The sequence below is a fragment of the Prionailurus bengalensis genome, chromosome E1 (genome assembly GCF_016509475.1).
Source record: "Prionailurus bengalensis isolate Pbe53 chromosome E1, Fcat_Pben_1.1_paternal_pri, whole genome shotgun sequence".
Taxonomy (NCBI): domain Eukaryota; kingdom Metazoa; phylum Chordata; class Mammalia; order Carnivora; family Felidae; genus Prionailurus; species Prionailurus bengalensis.
This window is the reverse complement of record NC_057347.1, coordinates 54277767-54297715: the sequence shown is the minus strand read 5'-3', so window position 1 is coordinate 54297715 and position 19949 is coordinate 54277767. Positions and strand designations below refer to the sequence as shown.

At 54.5% G+C, this 19949-nt stretch overlaps 1 protein-coding gene across 7 annotated transcripts in view; it reads right to left on the bottom strand.

Moving 5' to 3' along the window:
• Positions 1-16096, bottom strand: part of LOC122485856 (CMRF35-like molecule 8) — a 36812-nt gene extending 20716 nt beyond the window's left edge. For 2 of the 7 annotated variants that reach the window (XR_006297970.1, XM_043585176.1), the window contains exons 1-5: positions 15795-16069; positions 7300-7415; positions 4499-5885; positions 2174-2509; positions 1349-1514 (exon numbers count right to left, since the gene is read on the bottom strand). Coding sequence is in view for 6 of the 7 variants with exons in the window: in XM_043585176.1 (XP_043441111.1) it covers positions 1349-1514; positions 2174-2509; positions 4499-4559 (563 nt within the window). In the remaining variant the exon portion in view is untranslated. Of the gene's footprint in view, positions 1-1348; positions 1515-2173; positions 2510-4498; positions 5886-7035; positions 7100-7299; positions 7416-15794 lie in introns of all 7 variants that reach the window. The other 5 variants (XM_043585174.1, XM_043585173.1, XM_043585177.1 and 2 more) reach the window with 5 other exon arrangements.
• Positions 16097-19949: the final 3853 nt, after the last annotated feature.

Genomic DNA, 19949 nt, shown 5'->3' with positions numbered 1-19949 from the left:
GACTTGGGGCTCTGAGCCAGCCTGAAACTCAGGAAGTAGAGGGGGTCTGGGGATGGAGTTCAATCATGTGGCCAGTGATTCAACCAATCGTGCCTAGGTAATGGCATGTGCCCTGACGTGCCCTGACCCTCCTAGGAGTCAGCAGGGAAGTTCTGTGCCCAGGACCCTCCCAGATATCACCCCCTGTGTCTCTTCATTGGCTGCTTCTGGCCTTTTTCCTTTATGATAAAACCATACTCATAAGCACTGGGCTTTCGTGCATTCTGTGAGCTATCTAGCCAATTATCAAACCCAAAAGGGTCATGGGAACCCCCAAATTCATAGCCAGTGGGCCAGAAATGTGATGGCCTGGGGATCCCCAAACTGCTCTGGCATCTGAAGTCAGGCAGTCTTGGGGCGCCTGGGTGGCTCAGTTGGTTAAGCGTCCAACTTCAGCTCAGGTCACGATCTCGCAGTCCGTGAGTTCGAGCCCCGCGTCGGGCTCTGGGCTGACAGCTCAGAGCCTGGAGCCTGTTTCAGATTCTGTGTCTCCCTCGATCTCTGCCCCTCCCCCGTTCATGCTCTGTCTCTCTCTGTCTCAAAAATAAATAAACGTTTGAAGTCAGGCAGTCTTATGGAACTGAGCCCTCAACCCACAGGGTCTGTGCTAACTCCAGGTGGTGAGTGCTGGCATTGAATGGCAGGACGCAAGGTGGAGCCTGGTGAGGGAGTCTGAGATCCTCAGAAGTGGTTTACAACTACACGCGCTTTTCTAAGGAGTCTGTAAGCATTGTCGGATTCTCCTGGGGGCTTGTGACCCCAAAAGACCAAGAATCACAAGCTTAGGGGTGCTTGGGTGATTCAATCAGTTGAGCGCCCGACTCTTGATCTCGGCTCAGGTCGTGATCTCACGGTTTGTGGGTTTGAGCCCAATGTCGGGCTCTGTGCTGACATGCAAAGCCTACTTGAAATTCTCTCTCTCTCTCTCTCTCTCTGCCCCTCTTCCCATTCAAAATAAAGAAATAAAGTTAAAAAAAAAAAAAGAATCACAGGTTTAGAAGGAGGAACCAAGACTCTGTAGTCAGGTAAACCTGGGTGGAAGCCCCCCCACCCCCCCGCCTCCCATAGCTATGTGACCTGGCAGATCACTTAACCTCCCTGAGCCGTCTGCGCCTACGTAACATGAGGGTGGTGACGGCCCAGGGCCCTAGTGACGTGTAGGGCATTTAGCACATCCCTGGTAGGAGCATCAGCCCTCATTAGAAGTTCCTTTCCTGCCATCCCCACCTCGAGGCTTCCCCTGGCCCTGAGCAACTCCTGAGGCGAGGGCCTACCTCCAGGACAAGGGACAGGGGACAGAGGACCTCACCCCACACCCTGGCTTTGCTGGAACTCCTCTTGGCTGCTTGCACTGTGGGTGGCTCCCATGGTGATGGGGACAGTGGGTGAGGATGAGGACGACGTGGTCGTGATTCCAGCTGTGATTGTTGAGATCTGGGTTACAGTGATGTTTGCGGGTGGGGCGGACGTTGTTGCTGGCGCGGAAACACAAACGAGACCCGGGATAGCGCTATCGGATTCTCCCGCTACTTGCCAATACCTTTTTGCACAAAATGCTCACTCAGGGTGGAGGCAGGACCGAGGAACCCCCGGGGCCACAGCCTCCCTGGGGCCCGGGACCTGGGGCACTGTGCACCCCCAACAGCCCTGATCCCATCCTGTGGAGGAGGGTCAGGGCCCTCCGGAGAGCCCATAGGTCACCCCTGTGCTCCAGATTCATCCTCCTCTAGCCACAGCCAGACGCTGCCCGCCTGGGATCTCTGTCTAAACTCCAAGTCTGACTGCAAGTCTGGCTGGAGGCCCCCCTATGCCCAGCACCTTCACCTTCGCCGTTTGGCCCCACCTGCCTCTCCATTCAGCTCCCACCGTCCTGTAGCATGGCTCCCTCTCTCCTTTGCACACTCTGCCTTCTCAGCTGCCCCTTCCCAAGACTGAGCAGAGGGGCCAGCTTTTCCAGGAAGCCACCCTGACTCTCTTTCTCCACCTACCACCCGCCTCATACACACACACACACACACACACACACACAGAGTTTGCTCCAAGCCTCTGATCTGCTTCCTGCCTCGACTATTCCCGCCTGAGACCCTTCAGGGGCCCTGGTGCTGGCGCTGGGGGAGGGGTGCGTACAACTCACCTGGGATCACAGACACCACAATGTGGACGGCGGGGTCTTGCAAATATCCTCCTAACCAGGACGTATCGATCCCACATCGGTATGTTCCTGCATCATCCTCTGTGAGGTTCTCCAAGGTCACTATGAAGGTGAGGTTTGCAGGATGGTCCCTGATGGATACGCGGCCGTTCCTCACTTCTTTGCTTGACTGTTTGGTCTCCACAGTTTTCCAAAAACATGGCTTTTTGCACCAGTATTTGAAATGTGTTCTTAATTGCTCTTCATATGAACACTGCACGATCAGGGAACTCCCCAAGGTGCCCGTCATGGAGGTGGGGCCACTTATAGAGGAACAGCCTGGAAAACACAGCCGAGTGCAGGCCCCTCACCAGATGGGCCTGGGTCAGGGGTGCCCTGGGAGTCACCCCCAAAGTTGCCCCATCTCACATTGGCCACCCCCCGTCAGCCAGAACCTTCCCTTCCTCTGCTTTTCTGTCACTCCCAAGATTTTTATCACAGCAGCCCCTTCTTCCAGACCCCAGCCTCCCTTCTGGCTGCTTATGGTCACCAAGTCCTATCCCTGAGAACCCCAGATAAGCAAGTGAATCCCCCAACTCCAGAGGTCAGGAGAGGAACACACGCATATACACCCCACCCAGGAGGAAAGAAAGAGTAAGGTCAGAGCAGAAATCAGCGAATTAAGAAACAGGAACACAGTGGAGTTAGCGTATACGTTGGAAACTTGATTTTTCGTATGGAAGATACCAACATTCTAGTGATAGCCAAGTCAAGAAAAATAGGAGACGCACATACACAAGTCATAAGAAAAATAACCAGGGTAATTTACAAGCCTCTACAAACAAGTCTGTAAACTTAGATGAAACAAATGATTTCCTATGTTTTGGAAAATATTGGCTGGAATGTATTTCTTTTTTTTAATGTTTATTTATTCCTTAGAGAGACAGAGCATGAGTGGGGGAAGGGCAGAGAGAGAGGGAGACACAGAATCCGAAGCAGGCTCCAGGCTCTGAGCTGTCAGCACACAGCCCAACTCAGGGCTTGAACTCATGCACCCCAGGATCATGGCCTGAGCCAAAGTCAGATGCTTAACCGACTGAGCCACCCAGGTGCCCCCTGTTGCTTCTGTTTTTAAAAACACTTTGTGGGGCGCCTGGGTGGCTCAGTCGGTTAAGCGGCCGACTTCGGCTCAGGTCATGATCTCACAGTCCATGAGTTCGAGCCCCGCGTCGGGCTCTGTGCTGACAGCTCAGAGCCTGGAGCCTGTTTCAGATTCTGTGTCTCCCTCTCTCTCTGACCCTCCCTCGTTCATGCTCTATCTCTCTCTGTCTCAAGAATAAATAAACGTTAAAAAAAAATTAAAAAAAAAAAACACTTTGTAACGAGACACAAGCAGACGCCTTCTTCACACTTAATGGGAAACAGTGGACACCTGCCCTCGTCAGAGACAAGTCAAGGATGGTCACTGCATCATTCTGGCTGGACCAGCCTGTGGCCGATGAGAGAAACAAACGGGACAAACGGATATCCAAAAGGAACCACGAGCTCCCACTGCAGGCAGATTCCATGAAAACACAAGGACGCCCCAGAGGGTGATGGACAGAGTAGCCGTGGGAGGGTGACCCGTTGCCAAATTAATACACAAAGGGAAGAGCTTCCCCGTGGCCAACCAGTTAGCAAACGGAGTCAAAGAAAACATGCAATTTGTAATCAAAACGACCAAAAGGATTTTAGGCACCCCAGGGACAGACCTGTCTAGGCGGTGCGTGCCTGTGTGCAGAGAGCTCCGGAGAGGCATGGAAGCCGGATCCCTGGAAACGGGAAGTCCTCTGCTCCCTGGAGAAGCTCTCCTCCCTGTGACTTCTCTGCCCTCCCCTTCCTCCCCACCACCGTCCCCTCCCCTCTGTCCCCATCTCTCTGCCTTGAGGACGCTGAGCCCCTCGCGCTGCCCTGGCTACACACACCTCAGTGCACCCCAGAGGGTGGTGTTCCCGCCAGTCGTCACCCCTCCTCCACACCTGCACAAAACACACCCCCCTCCCCTCGGTGTGCTCAGCGTCCGCCGCTCTCCCACCCGCTCTGCTGCCACCTGGTCGCCCCTCCTTCTTCCTGGAATAATCCACCCGAAACTGCCCTCAAAGCCCCTTCTGGGCGCCCCAATGTGGCTCATGGAAGGTCAGGTGAATGCCCTGTCTCACGTTTCCAGGGTACGATCCATCTTACGTGGTGGACACAGGGTGCCCCTCTCCCAGTGCCCCTTCCTGTGCTCCCCTGTCCCCCACAGCCTCCCTCACCGCTGAGCCTCCCCCTCCTCGGGCAGCCCCTCACCTGGGACCCAGAGAAGCAGCAGAGCCAACGGCAGCCACACGGCCTGGTCCGGCCACCTCATCTTCTCCGCACAGACGTCACCCTCGGCAGTGCCAGGCGGCTTCAGGCCCCTTCAAGGAGGAGGGTCAAGTCTCCAATGTTTCCACTTCTGCTTTTCTTTGCGCCTGCTGCTTCCTTGTTCGGTTTCTTTAGGTTCTGCTCCTAGGGCTGGTCAGAAAATGAAGGGCACAGAGGGAACACAGCCACCGGGGATGGGGACCGGCTGAGACCCGCTCCCCCCCACCACAACCATGCACCCTTCTACCCATCCCAGCTGTGCCACAGATGCCACAGATACTTCCAGGGGTGAGACCCCTACTCGCCCACAGCGCCCCAGACCTGAGCCACCCCTCCCATCACACCCCCAAAAGCACAAGGCCAGCTGGGCTCAGAAACACCTTGCAGGTCCAGGCGAGCACCCAGTGGGGAGGAATCAGGGCCAGCATCCTTCTCCAGCCCTGATGAGGCCACCCCAGGGAGCTCCCCTTCCGTGAGCCTGCAGCTCAAGGCCCAGACCCCTAAGCTAGCACAGTGACCTCAGAGTCTCTGAAAGGCTCTCAGTCTTAGAAACATCTCCTCAGGCTGTGACCTTCCTTCCTGTGCAGCCCCTGCTGGTCCCAGCTCAGGGCTGGGCACAGAGTGGGCACTTAGCAAGCTTTCAGGGACCCCTCCTTCCCTGATCCACGTGGAATTCAGACTCTAAATACACACACGCACACACACCTGTATACCCTGTGACAAGTGCCCTCAGCTTACACAGAATGGCCACACGCACATAGGAAGCCAATCCTAATGTGTGACATGTCATCTGATAGCCTGCACTGAGTGCCACCCACAGGGAGCCCTGTGCCATCTCTGGAGTCCCAAGAATGCCCTTCTTTCTCTCCCTGCTCCTTTGGGGATTTTCACTTTCCTCCTCCCTTCTGGCCACAGGAGCACCTTCCCTGGGAAGCTACAAGGAACCAAGGAAACTTGTCCATTCTCCTCTGGAAGCTTCCAAGCACAGAGTTTGGTGGGCATCAGAAGAATGTCTATGGCAATACAGTCATAGACTAGCTGAAGCTCATGAGGATTCAAGATCAAGGTCTTGAACTGAACATGAAAATGTAGGAGAGGTATACTTGGTGGTTGCCTTGGTCTAATAACCACAAAGTTTCTCCAGAAATGCATATTTTCCAATTCAACCACCAAAAGACACTGCTACAGTCTTGAATGTCAAGGTTCAGAGGGGGACGCACCAGACTGAGAAGCAGGAGGCCAGGATCTCCCGTGGCTTGTCTGCTTAGCGCTGGTACAACCGTTGGTAAAAATCTGTGTCTCCTGCAAAATGTCAATGATCACGGCCAATCTGTGGGGATGAACAGCATAATAATTATAAAAATATTTTAAAATGAGCTAATAATGTCCTTAGGTCAGGTTTTTTTCCCGAGGGAATACATCTTTACCCTAAAGAAAGGCGGGGGGGGGGGTCTCCTGGGTGGCTTGGTTGATGAAGCGTCTTATTAACCTCAGGTCATGATCTCATGGCTTGTGGGTTTGAGCCCCGCATCGGGCTCTGTGCTGACAGCTCAGAGCTTGGAGCCTGCTTCTGTGTCTCCCTCTCTCTCTGCCCCTCCCCCACTGACGTTCACTGTCTCCCTCTCTCTCTCTCTCTCTCTCTCTCAAAAATACATAAAAACATTTTAAAGAAAGGCAGTAGGAAGATAGGATTCAATAGAAAGATGTATGCGTCATGAATAGGCTGTGAGCTATGGAGTGTGATTCTTCTGAGGGGCACAGAGAAACATCGAGACTACTGAAAGAGGAAGGGCAGGGGCCTCGATCCCCGCCACGTCCACCTTGCTGGCCCCAACCTGTCCGCAAACGCTAGGGAAGAAAGGAAATGATACAAAATTGCCACGTGATGTTAGAAAATGAGGGAGATGACGCCTTCCCCACCACCGATAACCACTAGCAGACGCGATTTAGGGGAAGACCAAGGCTGAGAGCCGCAGGCCTGAGCCCCCACCTTCCCAGGCGGGGTCCTGCAGCTACAGAACCTCTCATCAGCTTCGGAGCCTCTTCCCAGCATGGACACATGCACTCGGAGGCCAGCGGGGACAGGAGCGGACACTCTCTGGGCAGACACAGTGGCAGCAGCCTCCGCACTGAGTCCTATGAACGGTAGGGGTCCCAGGAAAGATTTGGGGGTGGTTTAGCTGTGGGGCCATTCGGGAGAACTTCCCTTTCTAAGGGGGCACAATCTCAGAGCCGCCCTCTCCCTTGGGCAGTCCGTGGCTCCCATCAGTCTGCCTCTTCGTCTCCAGAGCTCAAGGCCCACGGGGGTCTCTGGGAGCACCTCGCCCACTGTGGGTACCCCTCAAGGGTGGCCAACAGGCCAAGGGGCTGGGCACCGAGGGCCACACAGCAGTTAGTGGCCACATGACTGGCTGGTGGTAGGAAGGGAGCTGACAGTTGGGCGAGCCTGGAATGAGAGGGGAGAAGAAACCAGCACCTACTATGGGACGAGTGCTTTGTCTCCAGGGGGTCAATGTCTTCGGGATCCCCAAGGCAAACAGACCACTGTGCATGAGAGGCAGTGGGGGCAGGGCGGCCAGGAAGGAGGATGAAGCAAAGGAAACATCTGGTTGCCCAATCTGGCCCGGACTGTTTCTCCGCTGGACTCCCCGAGACTGCCCGCACCCCAGCCTCCTCCTGCCCATCTCAGGGGAAGCTACTCCAGCATGGCTGGACCCTCCAGGGTCCCAGGCAGCTTGACCAACCTATATTCCAGCGCATTCCACAGTCCCAGGGTCGCAGTCCATCACCAGCTGGTCGTGGCCTGTAACACGCTCTCTTGCTTGGCCCCGGGCATGCTGTGGTCTAGACTGAGCGGAAACTGTGGGCGAGCAGAGGAGTGTCAGTGCTGGCCAGAGGCCCGAGAGTGTTCTCTGTCCCCCAGAGGGCTTCCTGGCCACAGAGCCCCTGCTCCATGAGGGTCCTCTGTAGAAAAGGTGCCTGGACCTGTAGAGAATGTCTGCACCTGCAACCTAGGGTTTTGCAGAGCTCAGCGGGAGCATCTACCTGGGGCCTGCTCCTGGCTCTGCCCCGAGGGCAGCCCTGGGGCTCCGCAAAGTCCCAGTCGTAGGGACGGGATCAGCAGCTGCGGGAGGGGACATGGGTCATTCCTTCATCTTCGACCTCCTCCATCGTTCCAGGCTGCAGTCAAGCCATCCCCTCAGAAGACATCCCTGCCTCCTCCAGGCCCCTCTGAGCCCCCTCCTGCATCCCCGGCCCCTGCAAAGTCTGGTTCTGGGTTTGCTCACCCACGCTGGGGTGACACTGAATGCCTCCCTTCTCATGGTAAGACTCCATGGAAGCAGGGCCCCCGCAGCCCCAGGTTCATGTGCCCACCATGTTGCCCAGGGAAGGGAAACCAGATCTGGGGACAGGTAACAGGGAGGCCAGGGCAGCAGGGCCCCTCTCATCCTCTTGCCAAACTCCATCCTCAGGAAGAAGAAAGGGCTAGAGCTTAACACGGTGTGAGCATGTGATCATCCATCCAACTGAGCACTTAAGACTTGTGCCCTTACCCTAAACTACTGCTCAACAGAAACTAGGTGCAAGCAGAGGCCAGCAGCCTGCACACCGGGCAGGGAAGACAGGGGCAGCATCCAGGGCTCTGTGACTGTCCTCTGCCAACCCCCCCAGGGACACACAAAACTGGCGGGTGGGTAGGGGCAGCCTCCCCCAGCACCTGCCTCGTGTGTCTCCTGAATCACAGCTGATAACCTGGGAGGTGGGTGCAACAACCCCAAGCTCTGTGGGCCATACTACACCTGTCGAGTGGGTAACTGCTCGGGGCAGGGGGAGAGTGAGTTCTAGAAGGCAGTGGAGGGCACCAAACTGCTGACCCAGGAGTGTAAATGGGGAAGAGGATGTTGGGCCCCCGAGTCCTCACTCCCCCGGCCTCCCCCCTACCCATCACCACCTTCTGCTTCTTCTTCCTTCCTCTCCCAAGAGCAGCCCCAGGCCTCTTTCCATGTGGAATGACACCAGACGAACCTAAAACAGTCTCTGGGGGCTCTTGCCCCTGCGCTGACAGGGGGTGGGTGGGGGTGGGATGAACCTGCAAACCATCCATCCAGAAACGTCTAAAATTGGCTTGGGAGGGGGCACATTTGGCCTCGAGCTTGAATATCTGAGTGTCTGACACTCTGGGAATAACCCCAACTCAGGAAGGTCAGACGCTTCCTCAAACACATGCACACATACCCCTGTAACCACCTTGACCGCTCCACTCCCCCCACCCCACCGCTGCCGCCCAGCTCATCTGTCCGTCACACAGCAGCCTTCCCACAGGCATTTCCAGAAGCTGGTAGAATGTGTGTGTTTCAAAGGGCCACCTCCGGCCAGCCCAGAGCTCATGGCACCTTGCCGTGGGTGAGCGCGAGCTATAGACACGGCCACGCCTGTTCTGACACAGCAGGTGAGTGTTACATGCGCCGCCCGTCCGCAGAGGTGAAGCCAAATGTGTTGCCTCAACTTGCCTGCGTCTCGTGTGTTCTTTTTAATTTCTTTCAGGTTTTCTGTGCCTCCCTGAGAGCCAGAGAGGTCTGGCCATTTCCATTTTCTGAGTCACTTAGTATATTACAAAATGAAGAGAGTCCAAAAGAGGATTAAAGAAAATTAGACATTTAACAATTCGAGGCTTTTGACATGCAGCACACACACACGCACACGTGCACACACATGCGCACACACACGCGGCAAGAAATTGAACTGTTCCTCAATTATGAGGTTTATAAAAATATTAACTCACAGTGTGGGCTGGCGGTGGGACCCAGGTGCAGAGCAATGGGAAAGATACCTTCTCTCCTTCCCAGCAGGGGATGTCCCATAAACTGTGACTTTAAGAACCAACTCACTTAGCTTGAGCCCTGCTTCAGGTGAACCCCACTTCTCTCCCTCTCCCTCTGTTTCTCTGCTCCTCGCTCACTTGTGCCCTCTCTTTCTCAAAAAAAAGAAGAAGAAGAAGAAGAAGAAGAAGAAGAATTGACCATATAGAACTTCGGGGCGTCTGGGTGGCTCAGTTGAGTGTCCAACTTCGGCTCAGGTCATGATCCCACGGTTTGTGGGTTTGAGCCCCGTGTGGGTCTTTGTACTAAAAGCATGAAGCCTGCCTCGGATTCTCTGTCTCCCTCTCTTTCTGCCCCTTTCTTACTCACACATACTCTCTCTCTCTCTCTCTCTCTCTCTCAAAAATGAATAACCGTTTAAAAATTTTTTTGAAAGGAACCAACTCACTTAGGAATAATGTCAATCCTATCCAGATGGCCAACAGGCACATGAAAAGATGCTCAACATCGCTCCTCATCAGGGAAATACAAATCAAAACCACACTCACATACCACCTCACGCCAGTCAGAGTGGCTAAAATGAATAAATCAGGAGACTATAGTTGCTGGCGAGGATGTGGAGAAACGGGAACCCTCTTGCACTGTTGGTGGGAATGCAAACTGGTGCAGCTGCTCTGGAAAACAGTGTGGAGGTTCCTCAAAAAATTAAAATAGATCTAACCTATGACCCAGCAATAGCACTGCTAGGAATTTACCCAAGGGATACAGGAGTGCTGATGCATAGGGGCACTTGTACCCCAATGTTTATAGCAGCACTCTCAACAATAGCCAAATTATGGAAAGAGCCTAAATGTCCATCAACTGATGAATGGATAAAGAAATTGTGGTTTAGATACACAATGGAATACTACTTGGCAATGAGAAAGAATGAAATCTGGCCTTTTATAGCAACGTGGATGGAACTGGAGAGTGTTCTGCTAAGTGAAATAAGTCATACAGAGAAAGACAGATACCATATGTTTTCACTCTTACATGGATCCTGAGAAACTTAGCAGAAGACCATGGGGGAGGGGAAGGGGGAAAAATTATAGAGAGGGAAGGAGGCAAACCAGGAGGAGTCTTAAAAACTGAGAATAAACTGAGGGTTGATGGGGGTTGGGAGGGAGGGGTGGGTGGGTGATGGGTATTGAGGAGGGCACCTGTTGGGATGAGCACTGGGTGTTGTATGGAAACCAATTTGACAATAAATTTCCTATTAAAAAAAAAAGGAATAATGTCAATCCTAAGTTTGAAGAAATGCTCTAACAAAATTGGGTTCTGGTAATGGTCGTACAACTGTAAATTTACTAATAATTATTGAAGCACACATATCAAATGAGTAAATGTTACAGCATGATACCTAAAGTTTTAAAAAACAAATTTAAAGCCCGTTGTGGCTATGAGCCCACAGGCCTTCTGTCCACCACCTCCCCACCCCCATCTTGACCTGTGTATGTCCTTCTTCTTGATTTTTTATTCCCTCATCTGCCCCAATCTCCCTCAGATCCTTCCTGGTGCTGATCAGATGTTAGCATTTCAAAGAGCTGGTTCCCTCCTTCCTGTAAAGTGAAAGGAAACAGGGAAGGCTGCTAACGAATCAAGTACCAAAGTAGCTAAAAACTTCCAGAAGAGGGAGTGGGTGTCTCTATCTCTCCCAAGGAAGCGAGGAACCTCGTGGAGTAGTGGCCGGGCCGCTTGTCAGCAGTGCTGAAGGCAAGATCCGCTGCCCTGGCCTGGCCTCTGGTATGCCCAATTCATTCCTATCTGGCTCCATTGCACCCTGAATCCCGACACCTTCCATGCTTCCACTCCTGACTGCACCCACCTCCCCCCCCACCACCCGCCACTGGCTGCACCTTGGCTCTATCCCAGCCCGGCCCTGCCTGTCTGTTCTATCTCTGGTTGGCCCCTGGGGACACATGAGGGCCCTAGAGAATGAGGTAGTGGGGCAGGGAGTGAGCACGGGCTGGAGAGAGTAAGGCTGGGGTAGGTCCGAAGGCCAAACCTGGCCTTAGGGCAGGCAGGCTGTTGGACCAGGGAAGTCCAACAGTCCTGGTCCTAATTCCCAAGGTGGCTGGAACTAGGGAACACAAATCAGGCAGCGGGTCCCAGCAGGCCAGAGGCAGTGCAGTCTGCTTCCAATAGAGAAGTTGCTCTCCCTAGAACCCAGGTAAATTCAGAACTGACGGGCCGAGCAGCCCTTATCGCCACCCAGGGGTGGTGGTTGGAACTGTCGGCTTTCTTGGACGGTAACGTTGTTCCTATCTCTGCAAACCAGGAAGTGGAGAGGTTTCCGTGCACACGTCCAGGCGTGTGGCATTGATCCTTCCAGATCCTCCAGCCAATAGACCAGGAGCGAGGGGAAGGCTCCAGCCCCTTGGAAAGAAAGTGTGGGGGCTTCTGAGAGGCGGGGGGTCCCTCTGTGGTGGAGGAGGGACAGGGGAAGGGAGGAGGGGGAGAAGTATGGAGAAGGGAACAGACAGAGAGCCCAGCTCTCAGACCAGGCCGCACAGGAGGGCTGGGGGACGCTGGAACTCAGGCTCTGGGGTCTCTCGGGTGCCTGGTTCCCAGCCAGTGAGACCCAGGGGACGCTCAGATGCCCAACCAGACGGTCAACTGAGGCTCACCTGGGACTGCCCAGCTGCCTGTTAGGTTGAGTAGGCTGGTTATAGAAGAGGGGCAGGGCTGAGGCTGCAGGTGGGGGAGGGCAGCAGCCTCACCTCTGGGACTGAGAAGGCAGAGGCCGGAAGGAATCAACCTCCCTGCCCTCTACCGTAAAGCTCTGAGGTCAAGGCCCACGTACCCTAAGGCTCCCTGCTGACAGGAACTCCCTTCTAAATGTGTGTTTTGGCCACAGTTGAGGAAGAGACCCAAGATGAGACCTTCAGTGCTGCAGAGTTTCCAGCTCTAGAAAATAGGAAGCTTGGCTTTTGCGGTGGGCGGCTTCAGGGGTCCGAGTGCATGAGCCTGTCCGTGCAGGGAGGGGATGGGATGTGGAAGAAACAGCGCTTGGGGGGTCCGTCAGCGAAGCAGAAAGAGGTGTAATCCTGAGACAGCTTTCCAGCCCTACAGACCGCATTGGTTTATGCAAAAGCTGGGGTTCTCAACCGTGGATGAACATCAGACTCGCCTGGGGAGCTTTTTAAAAAAATACCCATGCCCGGGCCACCTTTCCAATCTCCTTCCCCTTTTCCCCACCCAGGTGCATCTTGAGGTTCTGACTCAGTTGATTTGAGCAGAGCCCTGGGACTGCCTGCACGCGCTGAGGAAGAGGGAGGGTGTGGGAGGTGGGATGCTGCAGGACAGAGCAAGAAATTTAAGACAAACCCTGGACGCACCCAGGAGCAGAGTTGTAACACAGAAATCAGCTGAGCATTTGATTTCAGGGAGCCACTCTCTAACCCCTGGATCACCAAAACTCTCTCCACAGACAGGGCGTTTGCACAAGGGAACTCGACATAACAACAAAGCCCCAAGGCTGTGGGATCTGGTGTCCCAGCCCCAACCCTTCCGCAAGATCAGACCCACAGAGTTGGCTCTGAAAGTAAATGGATGCTGACTGACAGTGACGACGAGCAGGGACTCTGGGTCTCACGGCCTGACTTTGAATCTCAGTCCTGCCACTGACAAGCTGTGTGATCTTGGCTGAGTTATTAACCTCTCTGAGCCTCAGCTTGTCCACCTGTATGTAAGACGGGGACAATGATGGCACTACTCCCCAGTGTCCACGCTCCATAAAGTTTTGAGGTTGCTGTCTACACTGGCTTTATCACATCACCATCATCCTGCTGTGTTGGGGAGGGGGGCGGGGGGGAGTGAAGTGAGCCTCAGCCTGTGCCTCTTCCTTAATATCCAAAGCCAACAGAACAGCCTTCCTGGTCCTCACTCTTCTACAGAGGGCTAGGACATGTCCCTTCAGGTTGACTGTTCCAGCCAAGATCTGAGACACCGCCATGCTTCTGAATCCACCAGAGGGCACTCTATGCCCAGTTTATTGGTTTATTTGACAGCTACTTAAGGACTACCTACATTGTACAAAGCGCTGGTCCCGAAGATAGGGACAAGAAGATAAAACCATGATAATTCTCCTTTCTGGGGAGTTCAGAGTTTGGTGGGTAGCACATAAAAAAAGACAGGAAAACAAAGAATTGCCTTAAATGGTAGAAGTGATACTCAAGTCAAGGCGAAAATCCCAGTGGCCAGGGTGGGAAAGGGCCTCTCCCTTCTATCAGACACAAGAAACAGTGCAGACAAGTGGCCTGGGGGTCCTGGACCCCAGCTCTGTGACCCTGCCCACATCAGTCAGCCCCATTTGATTTCTGTCCTCCAAGAATTCTGGGAGAAGGATGAAGAGTCCTTGAAAATTCCAGAAGGATGTCCAGCCTGACCCCAAAGAGAGCCTCAGTCATGGGACGACAGACCTTAGGTCATCTGGCTCCTCCCCTTTCTACCTCACACACCCTGTCCCCCAAGGTAGTCCCCACCAGGTGATTGCAAGTTTCCCCGCACTGTGGGCCAGTCACCCAGCTGTCCCAACGCTCCCAAGCAGCCTTCACAGGACCCTCAGGGGAGTCAGGAGTAGGGACAGTATATAGCTTATCTGGGTTTCCACCACAGGGCCCCAGGCTTGGTTAACTGTCACAGCCACTGGGGTCCCAGTTAGGAATACAGATTTCTGGGGCTCATCTCAGACCTCCTGCATCCAGATTCTCCAAGGCTGGGACTGGGAATCTGTCATTTCAACAAGCTGCCCAAGATGATACCTACAATCAAACAAGATTAAGAAGCTCTACCATGCAGAATTGGGGATGCTTGGGATTCTACTTGTGCTCAGAGGCGGGGGATAGGCTAAGCTAGATTAGGACAGGACAGGACAGGACTGTGCCTTGCACTTCCCAGCCAACTCCATAATATTTGCTGAATGACATAAGCCAGTGCAACTGGACTTTAAAGAGCTCTCTGGCATGAACGTGTGCAGGGTACAGAGACAGGAAGCCCTACAGCTTCCCCCAGACAGCCTCTGGATTTCTCTTGGCTCCCGGAAGAGGTCGGGGACATGTCCCATCCAGAAGGAGGGCTTTGGAGTCCTGGTGAAGAATTCCCTGCTGCACTCACTGTGCCTCTACATCCTTGAGCATCAGAAGTATTTGTTAAAGCATCGTGTGAGCAACAGAAAGGTATCTAATGGTTGTGGCAGTCCAGATCCTTTCAAAGCTGTGTTATGAATAGTTCAGGGAAAATTTTTAAAGGAGAGAAAGAAGGAGAGAAAGAAAGAAAGAAAAAAGAAAGAAAAAAAGAAAGAAAGAAAGAAAGAAAGAAAGAAAGAAAGAAAGAAGAGAGAGGGAGAGAGGGAGAAAGGAAAGAAAGAAAGAAAGAAAGAAAGAAAGAAAGAAAGAAAGAAAGAGGGAGGGAGGGGAGGGAGGGATGAAGGAAGAGAGAGAAGGAAGGAAGGAAGGAAGGAAGGAAGGAAGGAAGGAGGGAGGGAAGGAAGGGGGGTCTGAGTGACTCAGTCAGTTCAGCTTCCAACTCTTGGTTTTGGCTCAAGTCATGATCTTATAGTTTCATGACTTTGAGCTCCCTCCCCACCCCCACCCCCAGTCCCTTGGGCTCTGGACTGGCAGCATGGAGCCTTCTTGGGATTCTCTCTCTCCCTCTCTCTCTCTCTGCCCCTCCCCCATTCACATGCACTTTCTCTCTCTGTCTCTCTTTCAAAATAAATTAATTTTTTAAACTTTTTTTTTAAAAGTTAAAAGAAAAAAAAAAAGAATAGTTCCAGCACAGGATGGGATAGCTCAGGCCACCTTTGTGTCACGGATGAGGTTGTGACCAGCAGGATCCCGGTTTACAGCCCGGCGGGTCCCCCCCGTCGCCGACTGTGGGTTGGGAGGAGGGACTGGGAGACCCCAGTGAAAGAGAAGTAAAGCCCAGGAGAGAAGGTGGAGATGACGAGGTTAGGGCCTCTCTAAGGATTTCAAGATTTAAAATCTGCACGTGGAGGAAGGTCCTAAAGGAATGACCCTCAGAAAGATAAAACACAGGGAGGAAACAACAACAACAACAAAAAAAGATAAAACGCAGAACTTCTAGGATTAATGTCAAGATTCTTCCAAGAAGCCCTGACTCTGTTCCCAGGTCCCCCCCTCCTGGCCGGCCGAAGGGTGGTCAGAAAACCTTCTCTGGTCATGGGACAGCCGAGGCAGGATGGCCACCTGAAAAGGCATTTCCTTGGCGTCTGGTACCCGGGAATGCCGGGGTGGGGGACCTCCCTCCCACCCTGCAAGGCTGAACTTCCTTGAGGACCCCGATGAGCCAGAAACCAGTCAGGAGTAGCTGTCCCTCTTGCCCTCCAGTGGGAACACGACACTGCATTTGGGTGTTACCTCCGGCTCGTGTGTCCTAGGAAGACGGGATTCTCCAACCTCCTCCCAGGTGGTCTTGGGCCCAGATGGGCTGGTGCTGCTCACTCCTGGGGGTGGCTGAGGCAGCGGTGTCTCTGTGCCCCGAGGTGGGCAGGTGCCCATGGCTTTTATGGCTTCCCTAGGGGATGACTGTGGGCCCATGGTGACATCCAATCACAGCTCTGTTGCCTCATCTGGGATGCTGGGGGACAGATGCTTTTATTGAAACATGAAAGACAAGAAAGCACACTGTCTAAACAGAGGGACTTCACTCTCCCCGTTTGCTCCTTGCCCACCCACCCTTGACCCAGATCTGTAGCCCATATCTGGGAAGGGGGCACACGGATCTCAATGTTCTTGGCCCATGGACAACAGATAGTTGTCGCCGCTTATTAATGCCATCTGCTTTCCTAGGGGTGGGGAAGAATCTCAACCTGGTGCCAGGGAGACTCAGCCCCCGTGTGGGGGTGCCCCATCGTCCGCCCAAGAGAACCAAGACTGCGTTTGTGAATGATACGCTCCACGGCCTCTCCCCAGGGCGCTCTGCATTCCTCAAGTGGCCTTGGTTACTGTCTGCGCCGACAGGCCCACCCCCTTCCCACCTCACCCAAGAACCCCTGGCTGTTAGGGGCCGAATTCCCTCCCAACCCCATTCCTTATGGTGAAGTCCTAGTACCTCAGAATGGGACCTGATTTGGAGATGGGGGTCTTTACAGGAATAAGGTACAGTGAGGTCATTAGGGCAGGACTTAATCCAGTATGACTGGTGTCCTTATAAAAAGGGGACATTTGGACACAGAGACACACATAGAGGAAAGATAACGTGAAGAGCCACAGGGACAAGACGGCCATCTGCAAGCTCAGGAAAGACTCCGGGACGGACCCTTCATTTGGGGAGCCTCGGAAGGAGCCAACTCTGCTGACACCTTGATTTCGGACCTCCAGACTCCAGAACCGAGAGGACAGAACACATTTCTGTTGTGTAAACCACTGGGTCTGTGATGCCTTGTTAGATGGCCTGCACAGATACACCAGGTTCCCTGCCCACTCGTCCCTAAGGGGAAGGGACCTTCTGATGACTCAGACTCCGCCTCCTAACTTCCATGACCCTGACCAAGGGAGAGATGCTCATCCAGCTCAGGCTGCCCCCTCCACTCCACCCTGGGATCTGAGACACAGCCTCTCCCACGTGAGCCCCCATCTCCCAACATGGGTACACAGATACTTGCACACACAGGGTGTGGCTTTGTCCTCGCAGCCTGAGAACAAGACGGCACCTGATGAGATAGTAAAGTAGCTGCAGAATTCACGCAGAGGGTGGACAGCCCCTCCCAGAGATCCCCGGGGCAGGCGTGTGGCTGAAGTGCCCCGGGAGGTGGAGTTCACAGGATCCCCGAGGAGGAGGGAGAACTGTGTGCCGGAGTTCAAGGTGGGACCTGACGTTCATGAGCGTGATGGCAGGGAGCAGCCTTTAATAAATATTGAGGAAGGACTGATGAGCGAATGAATGAGTCAGAAGTCATTCCCACGTCTGTATTCTCTGCAAATCTAACTCAGTGTCCTCAGAACTGCAGCTACTGAGCAAGGTTGGGGTGGGGAGTGGGCGTGGAGGGGGGGGTCCCATGCACCTACATGCCATGAACACACTCTGCCTTACCGGGCCCTCCATCTACAACCTCCTCAAAAGTCCTCCCAAGGGGAGAATGCTCTGGAAAAAAAAAAAAAAAAAAAAAAGAAAAGAAAAAAAAACAGAGGCAGGGTGAAAGCTGCCTATTTTTCTCGGAGGGCGGGGCGTGAGAGGTGCGGCCAAGGACCGCTGAGGTCTGGCGGTTGTGAAGGGTGAGCACTGACAATACCAGTGGGTGGGGTCCCATCCGGGGAGGGGGGAATGCTACAAGGTGAGCTCACCTTGGGGTTCCTTTTCTTTTCTCAGAGCAATTTTTTTAAACATACACAATTTATTTTCATGGAGAAGGAAAGAGGAAGGGGAAGGAGGGAGGGATAGAAGGAGGGAGCAAGAAAACAGTCAAAAGTTCTCCTGACCTTCAGGAGCCTGGCCCCGGTGACCCACCCCCTCCACCTTACACTGGTCTGGGGACTTGTGACTCTCTGTTTTGTTTTTAAAGTTTATTTATTTATTTTGAGAGACAGCATGAGCAAGGGAGGAACAGAGAGAGGGGCAGAGAGACAGAATCCCAAGCAGGCTCCGCGCTGTCAGCTGAAACCAAGAGTCGGACTCTTAACCGACTGAGCCACCCAGGCGCCCCTGACTCTTTGTGCAAATACAGGTAGATATGAATCTCTATGAGGAGGGGCCACTGTTAAAACCTTCCCCTCTAAGTATGGGATTGGATTCTTTTGGAAACTCTACTTTGCGTGGGGGATGGGGGGCAGATGCTGCTGGAATCTGATGCCAACATCTTGATGTTGAGGCCATTTTGATGACCACCCCCAAACAGCCCTGGTTAAGGAACAGAACGAATCTTCTCCAGCTGGGACTGATTTATTTCTGTCCTTTAAAACCCTGCTCCCCTACCTGGCCCCCCAACCTCCATGTGTGTGCACATGTATGCTTGTGTGTGTGTGTGTGTGTGTGTGTGTGTGAGAGAGAGAAAGAGAGAGAGAGTGCCCGGTTTTTGCCTCCCTTGTGGAAAGAGAGACTGAGCCCTGCCACATCTGGTCGGCCCCCAAGAGTCCACATCTGAACCCCAGCTGACCAGGATGCTCCCCTAACCCTCAGACCTGACAGCCCCTGGGCTCAGTTGGTGGCCTCAGCCCACTGCGTCCCCTCCCCCACCTCCTCTCCACCAACCCCTGAGGCTGCCTGACTGACACAGACACACCCTGTCTCTTTCTGGTGCCCAAATACCGGCTGCTACAGAGGAACACCCGAGTTCACGGAGTTTCTCTGTCCCTGGTCTCCGCCAGCACTCACATCAGGGCAGGGGCCAGAAGGTGTTTGCACAGCGAGAGGAGCAGGCTGGTCACCATGCTGCCCAAATGCTGTCAGGCCAGCGGCCACAGTCCCTAGGTTGGCCACAGGCATCTGTAAACCCTCGTGGAGAAGGGGATCCAGGAATGCTGTCCCAGAGTCCCCGCTGGCAGAAGTCCCGGCTCAGGACCCCCTGCTCTGTGGGCAGCAGGTTCCATGGCCACTGTAATACCCCAGGGGAGTGTTTCTCAACCCAAGCCAGTGTGCCCCCAGGTGACACTGGGCGATGTCTGGGGATATTTTTGGTTGTCACAACTAGGGGGATGGTGATGATACTGAGTATCTGGCAGGTGGAGGCCAGGGATGCTAGCATCCTACAATGCACAGGGCAGCACCCACCACAAAGAACGATCCGGGCCCAATGTCAGTGGTTTGAGGCTCAGAAACTCTGTTCTGGAGGCAGCCCCGAGGCCGCGATGGTGCTCCCAGTGCGCGGGGCCCCATCGCACCCCGCAATGCAAAGGTAATGAGCCCAGCGCTCCTCCCGGAAGGGATTCCGCCTCGTGGGGACAAAGACCTACTTGCCTGGGCCCCGGCTTCGTTCAGGGCCCAGAGACACCGGGATGACCGCGACAGGTATTGGCCTGCGTCTGGGGCCGAACAGACCGGGAGGGCACAGGAAAAAAGTTCACAAAGGACTGCAATCAAGGGAGGGGAGGCTGAGCGGAAGCAGAGGGTCTGGGCCAGGCTCCCGGGCTGGGGAGGGGCCACGCTACCGCCCACTCCCCGCCGGCGGTGGAAGCGGAGCCAGCCGGTCGGGGCCGGCTCGTCCCGGCGGAGGGGGATCGGGTTGCAGGGAGGTCGGGGCGGGGCGCGGGAGGCGGCCTGGGGTTGGCTGGGGGCGGCCCCCGCGAGAGTGACGTCAGAGCCCCGAGTCGGTCCCCACCCCCACGTCCCAGCAAGCCAGGTGGGTTGGGTGCGGTGGTGGCGGCGGCCTTCCGCCTGGAGCCCCGGAGGGCAGGGCCGCGGCGGGAGCGCTCGGCTAACGGCTCCCTAAAACCTTCGCAGGCCCCCGGCCCCGTTGGCGCCGTCGGATGCTGAAGCCTTCGTGCTCGCTCTGGGCGGCCGGGTCAGAATCGGGCGCCCCCGGCCGTGGCTTGGAGGGGCCTGGGGACCGAGCGGAAAGCCACTGGGATTCGGGCCCC